Source organism: Lemur catta, chromosome 5 (assembly GCF_020740605.2).
Source record: "Lemur catta isolate mLemCat1 chromosome 5, mLemCat1.pri, whole genome shotgun sequence".
In the NCBI taxonomy this organism is placed as follows: Eukaryota; Metazoa; Chordata; class Mammalia; order Primates; family Lemuridae; genus Lemur; species Lemur catta.
In genome coordinates this window covers 6,047,452-6,069,078 of record NC_059132.1, presented here as the reverse complement: position 1 = coordinate 6,069,078, position 21,627 = coordinate 6,047,452, and the positions used below count along the sequence as shown (strand labels likewise).

The 21,627-nt window shown below is 58.5% G+C and overlaps 1 protein-coding gene across 1 annotated transcript in view; it reads right to left on the bottom strand.

Moving 5' to 3' along the window:
- Positions 1–21,627, bottom strand: part of PSD2 (pleckstrin and Sec7 domain containing 2) — a 37,340-nt gene that overhangs the window by 12,467 nt on the left and 3,246 nt on the right. Inside the window, exons 2-7 of the mRNA XM_045550951.1 lie at positions 12,833–13,257; positions 9,281–9,730; positions 8,769–8,963; positions 6,068–6,148; positions 2,902–3,014; positions 2,133–2,191 (exon numbers count right to left, since the gene is read on the bottom strand). Of these exons, the coding sequence (XP_045406907.1) occupies positions 2,133–2,191; positions 2,902–3,014; positions 6,068–6,148; positions 8,769–8,963; positions 9,281–9,730; positions 12,833–13,206 (1,272 nt within the window). The 5' untranslated portion in view covers positions 13,207–13,257. The remainder of the gene's footprint in view (positions 1–2,132; positions 2,192–2,901; positions 3,015–6,067; positions 6,149–8,768; positions 8,964–9,280; positions 9,731–12,832; positions 13,258–21,627) is intronic.

Here is a 21,627-nt window from a genome sequence, read left to right as displayed (position 1 = left end):
AATTATGTGGAGCAACACTAAAGTTTTCTGGCGAATAAAACACATAGAGATACAATAATTAAAAGCATGTTAACAGCAGCACGTAAGTTGAGAGAGCAGTAAATGGAATTAAGGTGTTTTAAAGGATTTCGCTGCCCAGGAAGGGGTACTAGTACTTTAAAAAGTCACGGGTGCATTCTGCAAACCACAAAAGAATTCTGGAAGAATGCACAGCTAATGAGCTCACAGAGAGAGGAAATGGAATTCTAAAAAATATTTAATCCAAAAGTAGGCAAAAAAGGAGAAGAAAGGAACATAGTACAGATGAGTCAAAGAAAAAGCAAATAGTAACCTGGTATATTTAAACTCAAATATAGCATATTTCATTAAATGTTCAAATTAAAAGACAACTATCAGGCGTGATTTTTTTAAGTGTATGATACAAAAGATATACCTTTTGTACAAGTATAGGGAGGGGCTGCTCGAAGGTCCTATGGGCAGGGAAACCCTTGTCACTATTTGCAAATCAAGGCTGAACCTTAATTACACTTAGTACATTCCAGAAGGCTCTTGTGTGAGCATGGGCAGAGCTCCCCAGGATCGCATCAAAACCCCTGGTCTGTCCCCCGTCCTCCATCCTCCACCACGCACCCCAAACCGCCTCACTGCAGCCTGAGGTTGGAGGGAAATGAAGCCGTTCCTGAAAAGCAGCTCACCTTGGCCTCTCCTGGAATGCCTTCTCCTGCCCGCCCCTCCCCTCTGTCTGCCTTATCCTTGACGGTTCTCCCTCCCTCCCAACCTCCAGTCTACAAACATGCTGCAGGCCGCGCAGCCAAAGTGCCTCTTGCATTTCTCTCCTTGACTCCGTCTCCAGTTCTAACCCAGGCTACCGTCTTCTCTTGGCTGACAGTTGCCATTCTCTGCCATCCTCCCCTTCCAGTGCACCCCAGGATCACCCACTGACCGTTGTCACCAGCATCCGCACCACCTCTAAGCCCCCATCTCTAGTGTACACTCCCACCCGCCAGGCTGCCAGCAGAGCCGGCCCCACAGTCCCTCCCTCCAGGGGCCTGCAGGCTGGGCCCTCAGGCTCGCCATCGTTTAAATTATAACACGAATAATGAATACTATTGTTATTCTTGTGTAACAATATTACTCATAATGAAATCTTTACCAGGTGCCAGACCCAGACACTCGGTTTTGTGTACGGTACCTCTCTCAGTCCTGCCCACGACACTGCGGGGAAAATCATTATCCCCCTCACAGACGCAGAACCTGAGGCTCGGAGACGGCCAGTGGCTTGCCCAGGGTCACACAGAGGCAAGAGTAGGACCTGAAGGGCTCCTGGGGTGGAATGTCCCTCCCTGCTCTCTCTGCATCTCACATCCCCTGGGCTTTCCTGGTTAACTCTGGGGCCAGATACGCTGGCCTGCTGTCCCCATGGGTCACTGAAATATCCTCAGAGTGGGGGATCTGACCACCCTGGGTGAGCAATGACAGGGAAGTGATTGGGTGGGGCCAGATGGTGTGATGGGGACACAGAAGGTGACATGGTGATGGGTGGTCTCGGCACACAGGCATGCGCACCACCAACTACACTTACCACCTGAGGGAGGGCAAGAGAGCCCAGAGGGGGGTCCCGGAGCAGACGGAGGAAAGAAGAAGGGGTTATTGAGAAATGAGAAGCACCAAGACAGCCCAGGGCCAGGGCCACACCCGGTCTCCCAGCCCGGGGCACCCACGCCAGTCACTTCCCTTACTGGCCTGGTGGGACACGGGGCTGCCCAGGGCATGGAGTCCCAGCACCCGGCATCCAGGCGGGACAGCGGTGGGAAGGGCCCACGATCTTTTAGACATGCGTCCACGTCTGGCATGGACCAGCTAGGGGTGCGAGTCTTGTTCAGCTCATCCGCACTCCTGTGCGCAACTCTTCTCACCGCCCTGCCTAGGGGTGGGGACCCAGGCAGGTCTCGGGGGGATGAAACTAGGGCAGGGCCAAATCCAGAAGCCAAGCGGCCCAGCTCTCAGGCCTGCTACCTGAAGCCCTACCCCTGGGGGAGAGGGGTCAGGGACAGGGAGAGGGCTGGATCGGGGGCGGCCGTGGCCGACTGGGGGCGGGTGAGCGAGAGGACGCCCCCCCCTCCACGACTCACATGTCCGTGCAGGTCCGTGTTGAGCAGCATCAGGGCGCAGGTGAGCGTGTGGATCCCATCTAAACCAGAGACCGCGGTGCTCTCAGCGTGAGGACCCAGCTCTCCCCGCCCTCAGCCCCGGGGAGGCCTTGGGGACAGGAAGAGGCCAGCCACCTGCCAAACACACCTCAGGGCCCAGGGCCTGCATGATGCTGCGTGTCTGCCCCGGCCAGGGCCATCCCCTCCCTCAGAGGGAACCTGCCCACCCTGCGCCTACTCCAGCCCGGACCCCCACCTCCTGTGGCCAAACTCACCTTGAACCTCAGACCCAGGAGCAGCTCTGGGACCCAGACCATGTTCCTGCATTGGCCTGTGTCTCCCCAATAACAGACCAAGTTCCCCAGTGCTGGGACTCAGGTCCATCCACTGGGCAAGTCCTGCCCCTACGAGGACCCTGACCGACCTAGACCCCCACCACACCAAGAATCAGCATTGTGACAGGGACAAAGGGGAATGAAGAGTTAAAGGACCGAGTCCCTAGAACGGAGGACTTCCAGGGCTGGACAGGCAACACGTTTGGAAGCTGTCTTGCTCCACAGGTGCACCTCATTCCTTGCGCTGCAGTTTATTCAATTAACATTTACTGAGCACTTACTGTATATGCCAGAGGGGACAAACATTCTGGGCCTGGCTGCAGGACGGAAGTGCCAGGTGGGCCACGGGGGGAGGAAGCCAGGGCCTGGCTGGGAGGGGCTGGGCGGGTCAGGAGCAGGGGGGCAGGTGGCCATACCTTCCGAGGTGCTGTCATCAGGGTTGCATTGGCAGTACCGGCGGGAGAAGTGGGTAAGGACTCGCTCACGCTCTTGAGTCTCCCCCATCAGTGGGAAAGCCTTCAGGAATGTTCTAGAAGGCAATTCAAGGCTGCTGAGGGTGGTCTGGGACCTCACCCAGGGTAGGAGCCCCCTCCCCACCACACACACACACACACACACACACACCTGCCCCAGGGGCTCAGGGCTCCAGCGCCCCAGCTTCTGGGTCTGGACGCCCTCTCCCAGCCCGGGGAGACCTCCAGCCCTAGGATGGCCCCCCGAGTAGTTTAGGGTTTTAGAGTCTCAGCCCTCATTGCCCTCCAGGGGACAGACTGTGAAACGCAAAGTCAGGCGAGCACCTCAATGCCAGCGCCAGCTCCCCTTTGGGGTAGATGCCCATCCCTCGCTCCCTCCTGTGGCTGGGCCCAGCTGAGCACACCTGCCCCTCAGAGGGCTCCACCCCCACGCCTCCCCCAACTCCTCCACGTGCTGCCCACTGAGCCCCAGGCCCCCCACCCCAAGTCTGAGCTTCCCCAAGTCCCAGTGGTTTGTTTTTCACCCTAGATCTCAACTCCTCCTCCGCCACCACCCTCATCTTATGCCCAGGACACCTGCAACAGCCTCCAGTGGGCCCACGCCTGCCCCTCCCCAGGTGGTCTCTCTAAAGGCCACGCAATCAAGACTCGCCACTGCTTAAAACCCATCACTGGCTCCCCAGAACCCTCAGAACAGCACCCCAGACCCACATCTTGGCCAGCCCTTACCCTCTGAGGCTTCCCAAGGCATCCAAACCTGCAGACCATGCTCTCGAACTCAATCCCGAGCAACCAGCTGCTATACAAAAACACTCCCCTGCCTGACATCTAGTTTTCCTCCTCTCCCTGCCCCTCCTACTCCCTGTTCTCTTCCCTTGCCTGTCCCCCAGCCCAGCCCCTCCCTCTTCGCCTCACCCTCCACCAGGACCTTCCCAAACCCATCCCCCAGCCCAGCCTTAGCCAGGCATCCCTGTGAGCCCCCAGCCCAGCTCCACTCCCCAAGCCCCAACCCTGTACTGCCACCACCAAACCCTAAGCTGTCCCTGGATCAGCCTCACCCCGCCCACCCTCTCCCGCATCTTGGCACTACAGCCTTCTACTCTACCCCCATGCAACCTCTCACACCGACCTGTCCCCTCTGGCCCCTTGGCCAACCTCAGGGCTTGTCCTCTCCCCCCTGACCCTCTGCAGGAGCCTGCACGCCTGGGCTCAAAGCCGCCAGCACCCTGTGGCCGGCACTGCCTCCCATGACATTGCTTCACACCCAGCGCGTTCCCGTGGTCCCCGGTGCCTGTGCAGTCGAGCCTCCCTACCTGGGATGGCTTACGAGTCCCTCCCAACCAGCGCCCACGCCCCTGAGCATGGCCTGACCCACTGAACACTTTCCCTGGCTGATCTTTCTCATTCTGGTGCCATCTCCAAGACTCAGCTCAGGACAGAGTGGCTTGCGGCACACCAACACTGCCCTGAAAACAGCGAGTTTTCTTAAGAGATCAGAAAAGTGCTGAGGTGACAAAGACCAAAAGGGCTGAGATTCTGCAGAGGAGAGAACCGGCCCTCTGCTTTCTCCCTGAGGGTTCTCCCTGAGGGCATTGCTGATGACGGCACAGGCGAGGGGCGGGGCTCCTGGTGGCTTCCCAGGGCTGAAGAGACAAACCTGGAGACCTGAGGGGCTGCAAACACGTGGCCACTTCTCCCTTTGAGGTATTTGCCAAATTTCGGAGATGGGTAAAAAGCTCGGCAGAAAGGCTCTGAGACGTAGAAGCCTTTGCCCTGGCAGTGTCGCCGCACGGAGGGGGCAGAGTCGGGCTCAGGACCCACAAGGGGCTCACCCCAGGGAACATACCAGGCTCCCGCGGGAAACTCGGAGCCTTCCCTGCGATCAGCGAGGCCCCGAGCCAGGCCCAACTTTGGCACAGGCATCCCCAGCTCGGCCCTGGCTGGATTAGGACCACGTCCTCCCACCCCCTTCCCGCTGCCTTGCAAAGAACAACCTAGAGCCACGACAATTCTACACAAAGTATACAGCATATAATAAAAAAATGACTAAGCATACGAAGGGACAGGATATACAATGGAAAATCGAGAGAAAACAAGACGATAGAAACAGGTGCAGGTGACTCAGACCACGCGATGCTGACGTTAGCAGCGAGGACTTTACGGCTGATATTTTCAAGAAAAGAGAGGGGAACATGGATAACATGAGTGAAAAGATGGGGAATTCTTCGGAGAATTTGAATCCATTAAAAAATGTTAATAAAATGGAAATTCTAGACCTTATAGAAAAATATAATAACAGAAAGTTATTATAAAACTCAGTCAATGGGATTAATGGCATATTAGACACCAAAAAAAGGGGTAAGTGAACTGATTTCAGGTCAATAGAAAATATCCCAACTGAAGCAGAGAAAAAAGAATGGAAATGACATTTTTAAAAAAACTTAAGAGACACGTAGGACACGGTACAAAGGTCTGCCGTGCATGGACCACCCCTCCCCTTGGCTCAGAGACGCCGTCTGTCCCCGCTGGGGCCTGGCCTGGTGTCTCCCCCGCCGGCCCTGCCACCAGAGCTGCTGGCCCCGGGCTGCACCCCCCTTTCTGCCCCTCCTGCTCGCCGGGCCCTGCTCCCCGGAGTCCTGATGTCTCTCCCAGGTCCACACACGAGCAGGGCCTGAGAGCAGATCCCACTGTACCGCCTCCTCCCTCAGTGACCGTGGGAGTCTCCGCCCTCTGGCCCGCAGTTTCTTCATTTGGAAACTAGGAATGGCAGCGCCTCCCGCACGGGCGCTGTGCGGCTGAAGCAAGCCGGGCGTGTGAAGACCCGCAGCATCTGGCCGGCACGGAGTGCTCGACATGGGCAAGGCCTTTGCCGCCTCTCCTCTCCCAGAGAGTCGCAACCACATTTCCCCTAAAAATCCTCAGCACCTACCATGTAGGTGGCACTCGCTGAGTTGCTGGATTGCTCTTATGGCCCCTTCCCACGGCCTCACCAGAGGGGTCAAGAGACTTGCCCAAGGTTGTACAGCAAGTTTATGGCAGGGCTGGCATGAGAATTCAGATGTGCAGCCTATGCCACCTTCGGGCACTGCCCCGTCCCAGCCCCACTGACCTGAGCGCTCGGTCCAGAGTCAGGCCGGAGAAGTCGAAGAAACTGAGGTACTCCCCAGCCACCAGCCTGCTGAACTCATTGCTGCCAGGAGAGCATGGGATGTCAGTTAGAGGCAGGGCCCGGCCCAAGGGTGATAGAAGAATAGGGGGACCTTGGGGAGTGGGCCCCAGGGTACCCTGACCCGCCCACCCAGACCTGCCTAACCCCTAGCCTTTCCTCCCTTTGTGGGACAGTCAGCCCCTGATAGTTCAGCCTTGGGCTGGGGGGTCAGGAAGCCTTCTTGGAGGAGGTGATGTCTCAGCCAACACAGGAAAGTAAGAGCCAGCCAGGTGAAGGGAGTAGGGATGGGATGACATAGTGTCCCCACATGGAAACTGCACATGTCCAAGAGGCCACCAGCAGGACCACATGGACAGAGAATAGATGGCAGGGAACAGCACCTGCGGGCCATGGGTCAGGACTTGATTCTGGGTTTGAGGCAGGGAGGGTCAGATCTGTAGTCTGGAACACTCCACCGGCTGCATGGAGAGCCACCAGGAGGCTGCAGTCGTTGTCCGGAGAGACCCAAGGGATGCGGGGAGAGAGATTTAGGAGGCAGGATCCACAGGACACGGAGGTGGGACAGGAGTGGGGCCTGACTGAGAAGGTGGTCCCCTGGGGGCCATAACGGAGCCCAGGACAACGGGTGGGGCTGAATGCATCCCTGTGACAGTCGTCAGTCTGCAGCCAGCGACTCAGGGTGGGAGGGGGAGGCTGTACAAGATGAGGACGCATGGACAGGTGGCAGCCCAGGGCCCCATCCAGGGTGTGACAGAGGAAGGACAGCCAGAGAAGGAGGCTGAGAAACAGCACCAGAGAGGGGGGCATGTTGTCCTGGGTCGTGGAAGAAAGTGTTTCAGGAAGACTGGCATGAAGAACTCTTGTCGAAATGAGAACAAATTCCCACCTGATTCTAATTAAGCCCCAAGCTGTCCCTCCCATGTACAGAACCCGTGGGAAATGGAGAACCACGTTAAATAACACCACGAGGACGCCACACCCAAAATGTGGAAAATTCTTCAGGACAAATGGCTCAGTGTCTTCAGCAAATACCTGGCATTTAGGAAGGGGAGGGGACTGTTGGACTGTTACTGATTAAAAGAGACTTAAGAGACATGTCGGTCAAATGCCATGTGTGGACCTTGCTGGATCTTGACTTGAACCAACCAACATTTCTGAGACAATCAGAGAAAATTAAACACAGAATGAATGTTGAAGATACTAAGGAATTTTTGTTAATTTTGTTAGAAATTATAATGGAATTATGATTATGTAAAAATTCCTTATCGGTTAGAGATACACACTAAAGTATTTATGAATCAAAAGACAGAGTGTCTGAAATATGTGTTAAAATAGTCCGGCAAATGGGAAAGAAAGCTGTGGGCAATGGATGACACGAGAATGGAGAAACGGTAACCTTGAAGCTGAGCAAGGGGGATGAGGAGGTTTAATGTATGACTCTCTCTGTGTTTGTATATGTTTGAAAGTTTTATAATAAAAAGTTGAATTAAAGAAAAAGAAAGGCATGGCCGGTCCTGTCGATGCCGCCGAAGTAGCAGCCACCACACCAGATTCAAAGGCACAGGCCGTCCGTGACCTGGGCAAGGAGGCTTCTGCAGCGGTGGATCGGGGGAGCCCGTCTGGAGGGGCCGGGCGTGAGAAGGGCAGGGTAGAGGCCGCCCGGGGCAGAAACCCTGAGCATTGGGTTGTGGACCGAAATGGGATGCGGAAGGATGCTGGGTTTCAGTCTCACCCGGGCACAGCTAACTGCTGGGGGGAAGACTCCTGCAGAGGGGGTGATTGGACAGACGTGGGGGGGTGAGGATAAACCATAAGGAAGGCTCCTGAAAGGATGTCATTAGGTGCGGGGTGCCAGAGGGTGGGGGTGACAGTTGTGACTTCTGGGCGGGGCTGTGGTGGGGGTCCCGGCACGGAGGCAGCAGGAGGGAGAACGGGAGGGCCCTGCAGGCCTAGATCCCCGTCAGCGCCATCTCCTGTCCAGGGTCTGGACCATCTCCCTGAGCCCCAGGTGGCGCGCAGCCCGGCCCGCTTCTGCGCATCCCACAGCCTGGCGTGGGCGCTGGGGGACCTGGACAGAAGGGCCAAGGCAGGTGGACATGCTGGGGGTCAGACTTCCGCAGTCTCATGGTCCACGCCTGTCCCCTGGCCCCCTTCAGGACCCTCATCCAGCTATTTGGCACCAGTCTGTAGGCCAGGCTCATGCTTCGGGGGCTTCAGCCCCTTCAGCTGGTCACAATGGACAGCAGGGCTTAATGAGGGCCAGGAACCCCTCCCTGAGCTCTAGGCCACAGCCGTGTCCCCCTGGCCCAGGTATTCTCTCTCCCTGGCCCCATTAGGTGGGCCTAGCTCCTGCCCAGCTGCTCTGTCCTCACTGTCATCCATCGTGACCCCATAACCACATCCCACATCCTGCACCGCCAGCCCCAAGGGCCCACCCCAAGCATCCGTCCTCGCCCCAGCAGCCCAGAAAGGAAACAGATTTAGGGCGAGGCCAGGAATGAGGACAACGGTGGGAGGAGGCGTCCTTGGGGAACTTGGGCACCCCCAGCACCAGACACCCTTGAAAGGAGTCACCCACACCCCCTTCAGGCTGAGGAGGACAGTGGTGCCTGGGGTGGAGGGAGCGGGAGATCACACTCACTTCTTGCCCAGCTGCCGGGCCACATCGCAGCGCTGGAAGCCCTCGAGGTGGTAGAGGCGGCGTGCCAGCCGGCGAGCAGCTTCGCTGACCCCCTGGCACCCGTTGGCCAGCGGGTCTGTGCCACCAGGCTCCAGCCCCTCCGAGCTGCTCAGCTCCGAGTCTGAGTCCGACAGGCCATCCTTCAGGCTGGGGTCACTGCAGATGGAGAGGGGGGTGCAGAGAAGGGGAGCCCAGGGTCAGAGGCCCTGCGGAAGGCTGGAGGCTCGCCCAGGCCTCTGAAAACCCACGCAGGGGCTAGAGCAGGGAAAGAAGCTCCACTGCAGCAGGAGGGAATCAAGTCAGACTTTCAGAAGAGCCTCTCAAGTGAAATCACAGCACAGCTCCCTGACCCCATCTGAACTGAGAAGACCTGGAAGAGCAATGGGTTCCCCTAACTGGCTCTGCCGCCTCTGGGCCTCAGTTTCCCTCCTGCGCGGTGGTTCTCCCAGCTCCCAGCCTGGGCCCTGCCTCACCTGGCCGAGTTCAGCAACTTGTCCGTATCCTCGTCATCGTCATCCTCGTCCCCACCTGGGCTCCGGGGTCCCTCTTCGTGGAATCCGTTGGGCATGGCCGTGAGAGACAGGCGGCTCAGGACGTTCTCTGAGCGGCTGCTGGAGATGGAGCGCCGCAGGGGGCTGCCCAGCTCCCCGTTCCCCCCCGCTGCCCCCATGTCCCCCTCGGAGCCCATGTCCCCAGTGCCCAACCCAGCCCCTGGCTCAGGGCTATCACGGGCCCGCTGCTGGATGAGCGGCGTGAGGGGGGCCTCGAAGCTGACGCAGCTGTCGCTCTCGTCCGTGAGGCTCAGCACGTCTAGGGAGTCGAGGCTGCTGTACTGGGTGCCCCGCAGCAGCTCGGACTCCAGAATCTTCTCAAACGTGGCGCTGAAGCCATCCCGCACATCTGGCTCCCCAGGATCACCCAGCCTGTGGGACGCAAGGAGCCAGTCACCACCCCGCCAAGGCGTCTCCCACACAGGTGCCGGGGACTGCACCAGTCTGTGTCTGGGAGCTTGCTGGGGGCAGAGAGCAGGTGAGAACTGTGTCCTATTTATTTATTCCTTCAGACATACTGGGCACAACGTGCCAGATACTGGGCTGGGGATACAGCCGTGAAAAGAGCAGACATGGTCCCTGTCACCCAAGGCCTGGCCCACAGTAGGCATCAGATATCTGTCCAAATGAACGCATGTGAGGCCGCTTCCCTGAGCCTCTCCCTCGGGGCTCCCAGAGCAGTGTGGGCATCTCCCTATCACAGATGGCGTCACACTGGGTCATAACTTCGCTGTTCCCACAAAAGCCTGGGAGGTTCTTAGCTCGGCCAACTGCACGTGAGCTCTCAAGTCCTGCCTGAATGTCCTCTCCTCAGAGAGACCAAGGGAGGCAGGCCCACCCCATGCTGGCCTCCTCCCCAGCCCTTACCAGCACATACCACCCTGTTTGAAGAAATATTGTTTACCGTATGTTCTCCAGCCCCAGAACAAAGCCTCTGTAAGGCCAGGAGCACCCAGCACACGGGGCGTGCTCAGGAAATCTTGCCCAGTGAAGCACGGGGTGATGAACACGTGCTTGCCAGCCACGCCCACCCACGCTTCCCAAGCCCTCGCAGGACCCACAGAGGCCTTTGCACCGGCTGTTCCCTCTGCCCAGAGTGCTCTTCCCCAAGCTAAGACACCCTTCTTTCCACACCCCTAACTCAGAGGTCTGCCCTGACCCCCTACCTATAACTGACCTGTCCCCCAGGACCCCAGCACCTTTTTCCTACTTTATTTTTTTCAAAGCACTTGTCCCTTCCAGCGTACTACATAATCATCATTATTTTATTATTGTCTGTCTCCCCACTGGAGCCCGTGAGGGCAGGGATTTCTGCAGGGTCTGGCCATCTGTGCACCCCGACACCTGAAACGGAGCAGCTCACACAGATGAACCGAGGCATCCGCTGCAGAGAGGAGCAGGCATGCAGGGAAGGAAGCGGAGAGACCGCGAGGGCGAGACCAAGAGAGGGGCAAGAAAGAGACAGGGAAAAGAGATACAGAGAGCAGCACAGAGATGGAGAGTGAGAGAGATAAGGAGAGAGCAAGAAAGAGACAGAAACAGAGACGGCAAGAGGAAGACACAGACAGAGAATGCAGCAGGCTGAGCTGGCCCAGTTCAGATAAATCAAGGCCTGCCATTTGCAAGGAAGTGCACCCCTCCCTCCACTTCAGCCGCTCCCAGGATCTGGCTACACTCTGCTTTTCCCCCAGCACCTGCTGCCCAGGGGAGGACTGGGAAGTGCCCCTTCCCCTCAAGAGTCGAGCCTAAGATTCGAGCCACCTTCTCCCCAGCCCCAGGAGGAGTTGAGACTGCAGCCTCCTTGGGCACTCTCCTACCAAGAACCACAGGGAGGAGGGCAGAGTCCTAAAAGGTGGCAGGAGGCCTGGCAGGGGCTAAGGTGGAAGTTGCCTCTGCTGATCTCCAAGGGGTGGGGTTGAGAAGGATCACCTGCCCACGAGGGCAAATACCCAAAGTCTGCCCAGCAAAGATGCCTCTGCCAGGCCTGTGCTGGGTACAGAGACATCCAAACAAGACAGCCTTGCCCTTGGGGGGCTCTCAGCCCATTGTCAGAGCCATGAATGGAACCCCCATCTCTTACCCCCTCATGCAACTGAGTGGATCTGAGGGTGGCCCTGGCAGGGGCTTAAAGACAATCATCCCAATCTCCAAAGTTCTGTCTGTACCCACCCTCAGCCATCCTAAAGAGGATGTAAATATGCCACCTAAAGAGGAACGGTGTGCTCTGAGAAGCCCCAGCCCCCACCCCCACCCTACTGCCAGCCAGGGTCCACCCTAGGCCCTGCATGGATGGAAACTCTCTTACGGCCATGGCACACGCAGTGCAACAGGGACCCAACCCCACGTACTCACATTCCTACCCACACGGACCTAGAGACATTTATCCCTACACAGCACGTACACACCCAAATGTGCACCCACAGATGCCCAGGCCGGGCACACACCGACACCCCACCCACAACAATACAACCACACACACACTAACATGCCCACACATGTGCACATGCCAATGTGCAGGCCAGGCACACACATGCATGCCCCACGCACACTACACGCTTCCCGCACATTTGCCTGGTCAAGCCAGGGCTGTGCACACCAAGACTTCCAAATGCTTCCTTTGCTCAGCCCACCCTGGAACCTTCTAGACATCCCACTGCCCCAGATCCACCCTCCTTGTCCAACTGGCCCAGTAAGACTCCAGGTCTCTCCCCAGCCCACAGAGGGATATAGAAATGGGGCTGGAAGTCTAGTAAGTAAGACTGAAGTGGCCGGGCGCGGTGGCTCACACCTGTAATCCTAGCACTCTGGGAGGCCAAGGCGGGTGAATTATTTGAGCTCAGGAGTTCGAGACCAGCCTGAGCAAGAGCGAGACCCCGTTTCTACTAAAAAATAGAAAGAAATTAGCTGGACAACTAAAAATATATAGAAAAATTAGCCAGGCACGGTGGCACCTGCCTGTAGTCCCAGCTACTCGGGAGGCTGAGGCAGGAGGATCGCTTGAGCCCAGGAGTTTGAGGTTGCTGTGAGCTGGGCTGACGCCACGGCACTCACTCTAGCCCGGGCAACAGAGTGAGACTCTGTCTCAAAAAAAAAAAAATTAAGACTGAAGTGAGATGCCTGGTGGCACTTCCTGGTGGCGACCTCGGATGAGGGCGGCTGAGAGGGGTTAATCCGCAAAGCCTGCCTTCCTGGAGTCAGCGGCAGGATTGGGAGGCGGAGGAACGGACCAGCCGACCTTTCCCACCGAGGCCTTTTAGAAGGACTCTCAGGCCCGGCCCGGAGCGAGGGAGCGCGGTGCTCGCAGCCCGCACGGGACGGCGTGGCGGTGTGCGGGCCGAGGGCTGGGAGGCACAGCAGGCCTGCTAGCCTTTGACGTCCCTCCCGGCTCCGGCCTCCCCAACACCCTGAAGCTGGGCTCAGTGGCCAGGCCCGGCCACGCGGCAAGGGCGCGGCGGCGAGCTCCCTCCCACTTACCCCAGCCGAGGGTCCTCAGGGTCTGAACAGAGGCTCCTGGGGGCATCGTCCCCCTCTGCCAGCCCCCCAGTCCTCCAGGGCCTGGGATCTGTTGAATCTTCCAGAATGTTCGAGTCTGGCCCCAGGACGAGGCCATTGGTGAGAGAGAGGCCAAGGCCGAGGCCGCGGAAGGCCACATCCGGGTCCTTCGTAGGCTCCTCGGCGCGCACCCGCGTCCCCCGTTGCGCATGCCCGGGGCTGCCAAGGCTGCTGCCCGGGCCCTCGCCAGCTGCTGCTCCGCTCTGGACCCCGGGCTCCTCCTCAGGCTCCAGGCTGGGGTCCCAGGCAGCAGCACCTTCCTCAGGCAGTGTGGAGGGGAGCTGATCCTCGGCCATGGCAGCCGCTGCGTCCGCCCCTTCCTGGCAGCTCCGGGGACTCCGCTAGACCTGGCAGCAGAGGGAGAGATGGGGGGCTCGGTCAGCCAGGGCAGGGGCTGGGGGCCTAAAGGCCAGCAGAGCCGGCCCCAGAACAGCCTGCCGGGGAGCAGCAGGGCGGCCGAGATGGTCTCAGACACTCGGCTGGAGTCCGGGTTCCAGCCCCCTCACCCCCTGCCAGGCCAGCCCCCCCGGCCTCCCCTGACCCCAGCCAGCCCCTTATGCCCAGTCCCTGCCTTCCCTGTTACCTCTTGTGCCTCTGTTGTGCCCTCCAGAACGCACCAAAGCCCTCCGGGGAAGAGCCAGCGCCCCCTGCAGGCCCCTCCACTCCCGCTGGTGAGCGACGGAGACAGCCGCAGGCTGCCCGCACCCAGCCCTCTGGCCTCGCCCCGTGTCCTCTCGCCCTGGCCCCGGGAGCCAGAGTTGAGCGAATCTTTGTGGTTAATGGAGGGAACTGGGCTTGGGGCTGCCTTTAAGGGGGAGTTAAGAGAGGAGGCAAGGAAGACAACAGAGGAGCAGCTTTATCAGAGCAGGGGCCACCCCTGGAAGCCACAGCGAAGCCTGGAGAGCTGTCAGGAGGCCCAGCGCGCGGCGCTGTCCAGGGTGCTGGGCGGGTGCGGCGCCACCCGGGAGCCTCCCAGCCAGTCCAGGCTGCCTCCGCCGCACCCAGCGCCCGGCGCCATGGCTGTGCCAGGAGGAAGGAGGAAGGGGCCTGGGGTTCCCCTCCACTCCCGGACCCCCACTAGAGCTCGCTCAGCCTCAGGACGGACTCATGAGGGGGCCACCAAGGGCACTCTGGGGAGAGCACTGGAAGAGGAGTCAGGCCCTGCTCTGCCCAGCCCACTGTGGGCCCACGTGTGGGTCCAGGCCAGCCGCATTCCCCTCTAGGTCTGTTTCTCTTCTGTAAAATGAAGAGACCCACTTTGCCCATCATCTCTACCCCCGCCCCACATTTAAAATGGATCAGGACAGGCCTGCATTTCCCAGAGGCTTCCTGCCCAACCTGATCCCGGATGGGGAGGGCCGATGTAATGTGTAGTGGGCTGTGTCCCGGCTCTCCCCTCCTCCCCTCTCCGCCCCTGGCCCCACCTAGTCTAGGCTATCCCCCTCCCACAGTGACCTCTGCCAGTGGGGACACAGACCAGCCCCTCCAGCGCCCTGAGGAGCTGCAGAGAATCAGGAATCCAGGGCATTTCTCCCAGTTCTGTCTGGGCCACTTCTTTCCTCCCCTCTTTGGGCCTTGGCTGCCCCTATACCCCCACTCTCCCCTGGAGGAGGAATGCTGGGGCCCAGGACAAGAGAAAAAGGACTGAGCAGCCTTCTGGGCCAAGGCAGAACAAGCTGCAGGTGCAGCAACAGGCATTTAAGTGAGGCCCAAACTTCCTACACCTGCCGGGTCATAAGTATCCCCCAGGGACTTGTCAAAATGAAGATCACCAGGCCGACACCAGACCTCCAGAATCTATAGAGAAGGGCACGGTAATCTGTCATTCTTATAATGGGGCAAGCATGAGAAACCCTGAGTTAGTCTCCAGGAGGAACTTCCACTCAGAGAATATGATCCTGGAGAGCGAGGTAGTTCTACTTCTCTGGGAATTCTGGGCCCTCGGGGGGTGGGGGGGCTGGCCACCACAGGCCAGCTAAGATTCATGTCACCTGGGTTTTCAAACATGGAGTGAAAGAGAAAAGGGCAGGACAGAGAGACCCAGGCCCTGCCCACCCACCCAGATCATCACCTCCCAGAGCTTTGACTGCTGCATGAGAGTAAGATTTTATTAACAAGTAAAAAGCCCACAGATTTTTTAAAAATCTGAAGAGCCAGGCTCTAGAATATCTGAGCCCTGATCCTAGGACACTGGGGACCCCTAGGGGTTCAGCACTGAGTGAGGGATTCTTTCTGGACTGCCCTAAATCCCCGCTGCTGCCGTTGCTATTTCAATCTGTTCTCTCCGGTTGTGTACTCAGAAGAGGGAGAACAAGAGGTCACCTCCTCAACTGAGACTCCTGGGGAGGGACGTTCAGAAAGGAAAGGGGGGGCCTTTTGGCCCGCTGCCTGAGTTCCAGTGCTCTGACCTGCTTTCTCGCCCAGGGCCTGGATGAGCGCTGGCGCTGGGGCACAGGCTTCCAACTGGACTCCACCAGGACGCCTCAGGCTCCCACAGCCATCCTAGAGGCTGAGCCTGGCAGGGAGGGGAGCCCTCCCCCCACCCCCACTCAGTGAAGCCTGAGATTTGAGATGGCTTCACTGGATATGAAGTGGCTTCATTTGATGCTCCATCTACTCCAGCCTCAAAGCCAGGATTGTGTATAAACCAAAGACCTCTTGGGAGACCCCTCCACCCACCACCCCAACTTCCAGCAGCTGCGTCAGGCTAGCTCCAGCCCTACCTGCCCTGCCATGTCCTCTTACAGCTGGGAGTGGGATGGTGGTTCTGCCAACACTGGGCACTGGGCCGTGTCCTTGCTTTCTGGGGGTAGGTAGACAAAGGGCAGCATTGAGCTCTACTCTGGGTGGGGGACCCAGAGTCCCTGCCCGGGCTTAGAGCCAGCTGAGCCCAGAAATAGCTGAGCCAGGACCCATGCTCTTGCTGAGTCCAAGGGAGGGGTGCATAGAGGAGAAGCTTTAGGGCAGAAGTATAAAACAATGCCCCAAGTCCTCACTTTAGGTCCTTAATCTAGGAGCCCTGGGACTCATCATTGCAAAGACCTCTGGACTTTGTGAACCCATCTGTAGAATGGGAGCATCACCTCTGTTCTCCTCCCCTGGGGCTGGTGGGACACTTAATGTCATGAATGCTCACAGAGCCGAGATCTAAGGAAGGGCAAATTCCCTACAGAGGTCAAGGATGAAAGGCAGCTAATGCTCTACTTTTTCCATCACCATGTTTGACAAATGGGGAGGCTGAGGCACAGAACCTGGAAAGGCTTTGCCTGAGGTCACATAGTGAGAAGCTGCCTCTAGAAGCCAGGAGTAGCTCCCTCTGCAGCTAGATGGGCTGGAGATGGAGGATGAGCCCCCAGTTTCCCAGGCCCCCTGTCAGGCCCTCCCATGAGACCAAGGGCGGAGGAGCAGCAGGCGGCTGGGTGGGTGTGGGAGAGGATGGGGACCACAGGCCTCCTTGAGGGAAGCGGGGGCACAGCAGGCAGAGCGGGGATGGGGCACGGTGCTGAGCACCACACGCAACAGGCAAAGTCTAAGCCTTGGGATGTCCAGGGTTGCTTACCCAGGCAGGGTATGTAGGAGGCACTGGGATCAGAAAAAATTGTTCTGGAATGTCAGTGTGGCAGCAAGGCTGAGACCACAGCTGTCCCAGGGAGCGGGGCTAGGATCCAGGACCCTCAGGTTTTGCCTCCAGGGGGCTAGGGCAGCTTGGGCAAATGAAACCCCTCCCGACTCCATGTCCCCACATGCACCAGAGATACCTAACCAGTTCCTAGTCTTGGACCTCTCTGTGCATCTGATAGAGCTGTGCACCCTGCCGCACAGACTCTCACATACACGCTTATTTGGAGTATATCTGGGGAGGCTCACAGACCCCTAAAGCCCATCCATGGGCCCTGGGCATGAGCCACAACCTGGACAGTCCCCAAGGACCTTCCACCTCTGACACCAGATACTTGGAGGGAGCTCCACAAGGGCTCCTTGGCCAAGAAAGCTAGAAACCTTTCATTGCTGGACCTATTCTCTGTCCCCTGGGAGCCTACCCTGAACACCTCATTGGCCCACAGCCCTTCCCCCAAATTCCTCCTGCACTACCTGGCTCCCTAGCTCACCCAGATTTTAGCACATGGGCTGGGATCACACACACACACACACACACACACACACACACACACACACGGACACTTAAACAAGATGATTGATGCAAATGGCTGACATGCAGGAACTGCTCAGAATAGACCCTCACCAGCTGCGCCCCACACCACTGGGGGCCTAGGCTGGCCCTGGGCACTCCAGGGCTCCATGGGAATCTGCCACTGGCAGCATAAGCAGCAGGGAGCTGCTGGGAAGACCCCTCAGTCGGGCCCCCAGGTCACACAGCTCCCCATGCTCCCCTACAGCCTCTGCCAGCCAAGGGGCCTGGAGGTCAGGATCTTCCTGCCGTCCCCGAACTCCAGGCCCCCTCCCTAGGCCCAGGTCAGCCTCCTCAACGTCCCAGCTGCCCAGGACAATGTGGAAGGGATGTCCACCCAGAAGCCTCGGGAACTTCCCCAATTCCATACCCCAAAGTGGCCCTAAACCCTCCTAACCCACATGGTCTTCCCAGCTTGAACTCTGTGCAGCAAGTGCCTCAGCCTGGGACCGTCCAGGACAGTGGGTCAGCGCCCTAACTGCACAGTCAGAAAGACCTGGCTGCGAATCCCAGCTCTGCTACCCACAGGCTGTGTGACCTTGGGAAAACTGCCCACCTGTCTGAGTCTCAGTGTCCTCCTCTGTAAAATAGGGGGTGCTACCAACATCTGCCTCTCAGGGCTGCCGTGTGGACCAAAGGAGATGGCGCGTATGTGGTGCTCAGGGAAGGGGGCGCCAGCTGCCTCCGAGTCGGGGCTGCAGGGAACCCAGCTGGCTGCCCCCAGGGGTGGGATGCCCCAGAGAGCAGCACACAGCACACGTCATTCAGTGGGCACCCAGTGGACATTTGTCCTTAACAGCTGTCAGAGCGGATTCTGAGGCTGGGGCTTCAGAGGCTGAGGGTGGAGGCAGACGAGACTTCTGTGGGGTCAGGAGGGCACCCCTTCCCTTTCCCAAGGAGGCTGAGGACCCTATAGTCCTGGTCCCCCAACGCTCCCACCCAAGGCCAGCCTCACGCCTATCTTTCCATCTCAAGTCACAAGAGCTACACTAGGTGTGCGACAAGGGCCAGGAACCTGGGCCTCCCTTTAAGGTGCCCACCCCCTTCAGGTGGTGCCAATCTGGGGGTACAAACAAGCCAAGCACGCCCTGCTTTCCTTCTCTCAATTTGGCCACCAGAGAACCAGCCTTTGCCTTGGGTTGTGGGGGTCTGAAAGGCCTCTCTTTGCTCATGGTTGGGGAGACCGAGGTCCCCAGGGCTGGATGCACATTTGCATCTTATCTGCATGTGCCCCACAGCCTGCTGGGATTCTCAGGGGCCCTCGGGCCTCACTCCACAAAGGTCATTCCTGGACATCTCCCAGCTTCCTTCTCTCCGCAACCCCCCAGCCAATTGGCATCCTCATTTGCTTATCACTTGCATACATCTGCATGCTCATTTGGAGTGCTCTTAACTAAAGAAATCCACAGTGTCTGCTGTCAAATCCCAAATCATGTTTATAGCTGGTGACTCTGCCCCCAGCTGACTTCCCCGCAGGGTGAACCCTCAGTTATCTGGAACCACAGAGGACTAGGCTGTGCTAGTTAAGGGAGGCTGCGGCCATACTGACCCCTGCTCTGCCTCCTTCAAACTTCAGAGGGTGCAGGGACTCACCGGCTTCTGGAGCCCACATTTGACCCATGCGCCTGTGGGCTGAGAGCTGCAGTGGAATGATCAAGTGCAAGTGCTCCCGGCCAGCGCTGCCTCGGCTACAGTGTCCGGGCAGGGCAGGCCTGAGGGAGCCAAGAGAGCTCGGTCTCTGAGCGGTTTCCTGTATCTGTTTCCACAGCCAAGAGAGAGCAACCAAGACATTCCATCCTCCCTCCTCCCTTCTCTCTGCCTAGTTTTCATATCACCCACAGCCTAGGTCCCCACATTCTCTATCCGTACCTCCATGCCCTCTCCCTGTCTCCCCCTCCCCTGTGACCTTCCCCCAGCCCATCTCCCCCAGCTCTGTGTAGCTGTTCTCACCCTGTCCCTTGCTGAGTCCTCCCCTCCCTCCCTCCTCTTCCCCATCCTCTCCCATCTCTGCTTTAGGACTTCAGCTCAGGTCTGATGAGGGTTGTGAGCTCCTTGGTGGAAACACACCAGCACGTGGTGCAGGGAGCAGGTGTGGAAGGGCTGTGCTGGGCGGTTCTACTATCGCCTCCTCTCTCGCCCGTGGCCACTGAAGGGAGACCCGGGCACTGGGAAAGTCTCCCCACTTGATGGGCAGGACATAGGGCAGGAGAGAAAGAGGGGAGTCAAGAATGACACCAACATTTGGGCCCTGAACAAGAAGGACAGAGTTGCCACTCCTGGGACGGGGAAGACTGGGTGGGACAGATGTAGAAGATCTGGAACTCAGCTTTGGACAAGTTGAGCTCGAGGCATCCAGGAGCCACGAAAGTTGAGATGCTGGGGAGGCTTTGAGTGCTCAGGAGACAGGTTGAGACTTGGGATTTAAACTTGGGGGCTGGAAGCAGGCAGCAGTACTTCAAGCCCGGGACTGGACGTGACCAGCACGGAGGAGTGTAGCCGGGGAAGGGTGCTCGCGCAGGGCTGGGTCCGGGGGCACCTGGTATCCTGAGGTGGGGGGAGAAGAGGCACCAGCAGAGGAGGCTGAGATGGAGCAACCCACAGTGGGGGAGGAGAACAGGAGAACGGGTGTCCCGGACGTCGAGGAAAGTATTTCAAGGAAGAAGGAGACTGAATGTGTCAAATGCTGCCCATGAGACTGAGACCTGGCCATTGGGTGTAGCAACAGGGAGGTTCCTGGTGCCCTGAGAATAGTGGTCAGTGGAGTGGAGGGGGTGAAAGCCCAATCCGAGTGGAGCCAAGAGTGGGAGGAGAGAGTGGAGACGGTGCGTCTGGACAGCACTGCTGGGGAGATTCCTGTACAGGGGCGGAGAGATGCCCCCGCAGCTGCTAGAGAACAGTAATCTAGTAGAGGGGAGGAAACGATACACAAAGGGACAGGATCTAATGCATGAGTAGAGGGGTGGCCTTAACCAAGAGCAGAGACACTCCACACACAGGGACAGGAGGAAGCAGGGCAGGGGGTCCAGAGGCTGATAGATGGGTGAGCGTGGCTCTGGGGGCTGGGGAAGTTCTGACTGCTTCTACCTTCTCAGAGGCTGGCAGCTGGCAGGGAGGAAGGGACGAGAGAGGCTGGGGCTTGCAGGTAGAGGAGCAAGTATGGAAGAGTCACCCAGCATGGGGGGAGGTGGTGGGCTCAGGACCGGTGCTGTGACTGCTGGACATTATTGGGACCACCTGAAGTTCGTGGGGTTGGACTTGACGTGAGTGCAGTCAGGGTAGTGGCTTCTCTCAGCCCCACTCAGCCGCACAAGTGCAGGCGTGGCGCAGGCCGGGCATGGCATTTAACCGGGGCTGGGCTTTCGCCAAGCGCGTGTGAAGAGGCACAATGAGGTAAGGGAGTTGGGGGCTGCACCGGAGGGGTTATCCCGCCTTTTTCATCTGCTCAGGCCCCTCCCCTGCTGGTGCCTGCACCCTCCATTCCCTGCTGTGGGCTGTGTGTGGCCTTTCTCTGCTCTGTCTCCCATCGCGCTTTTGAGGTGGCCGCAGGTGACCACCCACACCTGGGGAAATGGTGAGCCTCCCGCACACAGTTCCTCCAACCCAGAATGCACCTCAGACCCCACACACGCAAACCCACGTCCTCCATCGCCCTTCCCGAGCCACTGCACGAGCTCTGCCTCCCTACTCAGACACAAGGGCCGCCCATTCTGCCTCCTAAGTCTCTCTGAACTCCATCCCTTTCCCTCCAGCCTCCCCCCGCAACAGCCCTGTCTCAGCAAGGCCACCAAACCACCCAACTCCATTCTGTCTGCGTGCTCCCTCCGTGCCCCACATGCAGCCCCCAACTCCCTCACTCCCCTACCTCAATCCCTTACTGAGCCCAGTTCCTGGCACCTGGTGCTGGACACCCCCACCATGTCCCTTTTCCACATGCCCAGCCAGGCCCACTCTTTCCTCCCTGGAGTGCCTCGAAAATGCCCATCCTTCCCCTCTTTAAAACCCTTCGGAGGCTCCCCGTGCCCTTGGGGGAAAGGCCAGCTCCTCAGCCCGTGTTCCAGGCCAGCTGTGGGCTGGGCCCACCTTCCTGTCTGGCACCCATGCCCTCCCCCGTCGCTGTGCCCCTCACTACGTTCTCTGGGCCCCTCTCTCCCCTCAACAGCGCCTGAGCTGTGGCTCAACCCTCCAACCCCCCGAGTGTGAGGCCTCATTGATGCCTGACGGGTCTCCAGTCTCCAGGGTCTGGCCTGTAGTAGGGTTCGGTCGGTTTTGCTGACCTGGTGTATGGTGACCAGGTGGGTAAAGCTTCTGGAGGTAGGGAACGAGGGGGACAGGATTTAAACAGAAGGAATGCCCTGATCCCCCAGCCAAGTGACATAACAGCACCACCTACCACAGGACAAGCCAATAACATGTGCCTCTGATGTGACACCTGAGAAGGACATGACATCACCTGTGGGATGTTCTTGCCCAAAGATGTTTAAGCGGAACCTAATCATGAGCAAACTATAAGTCAAATGCAGAATGTGGG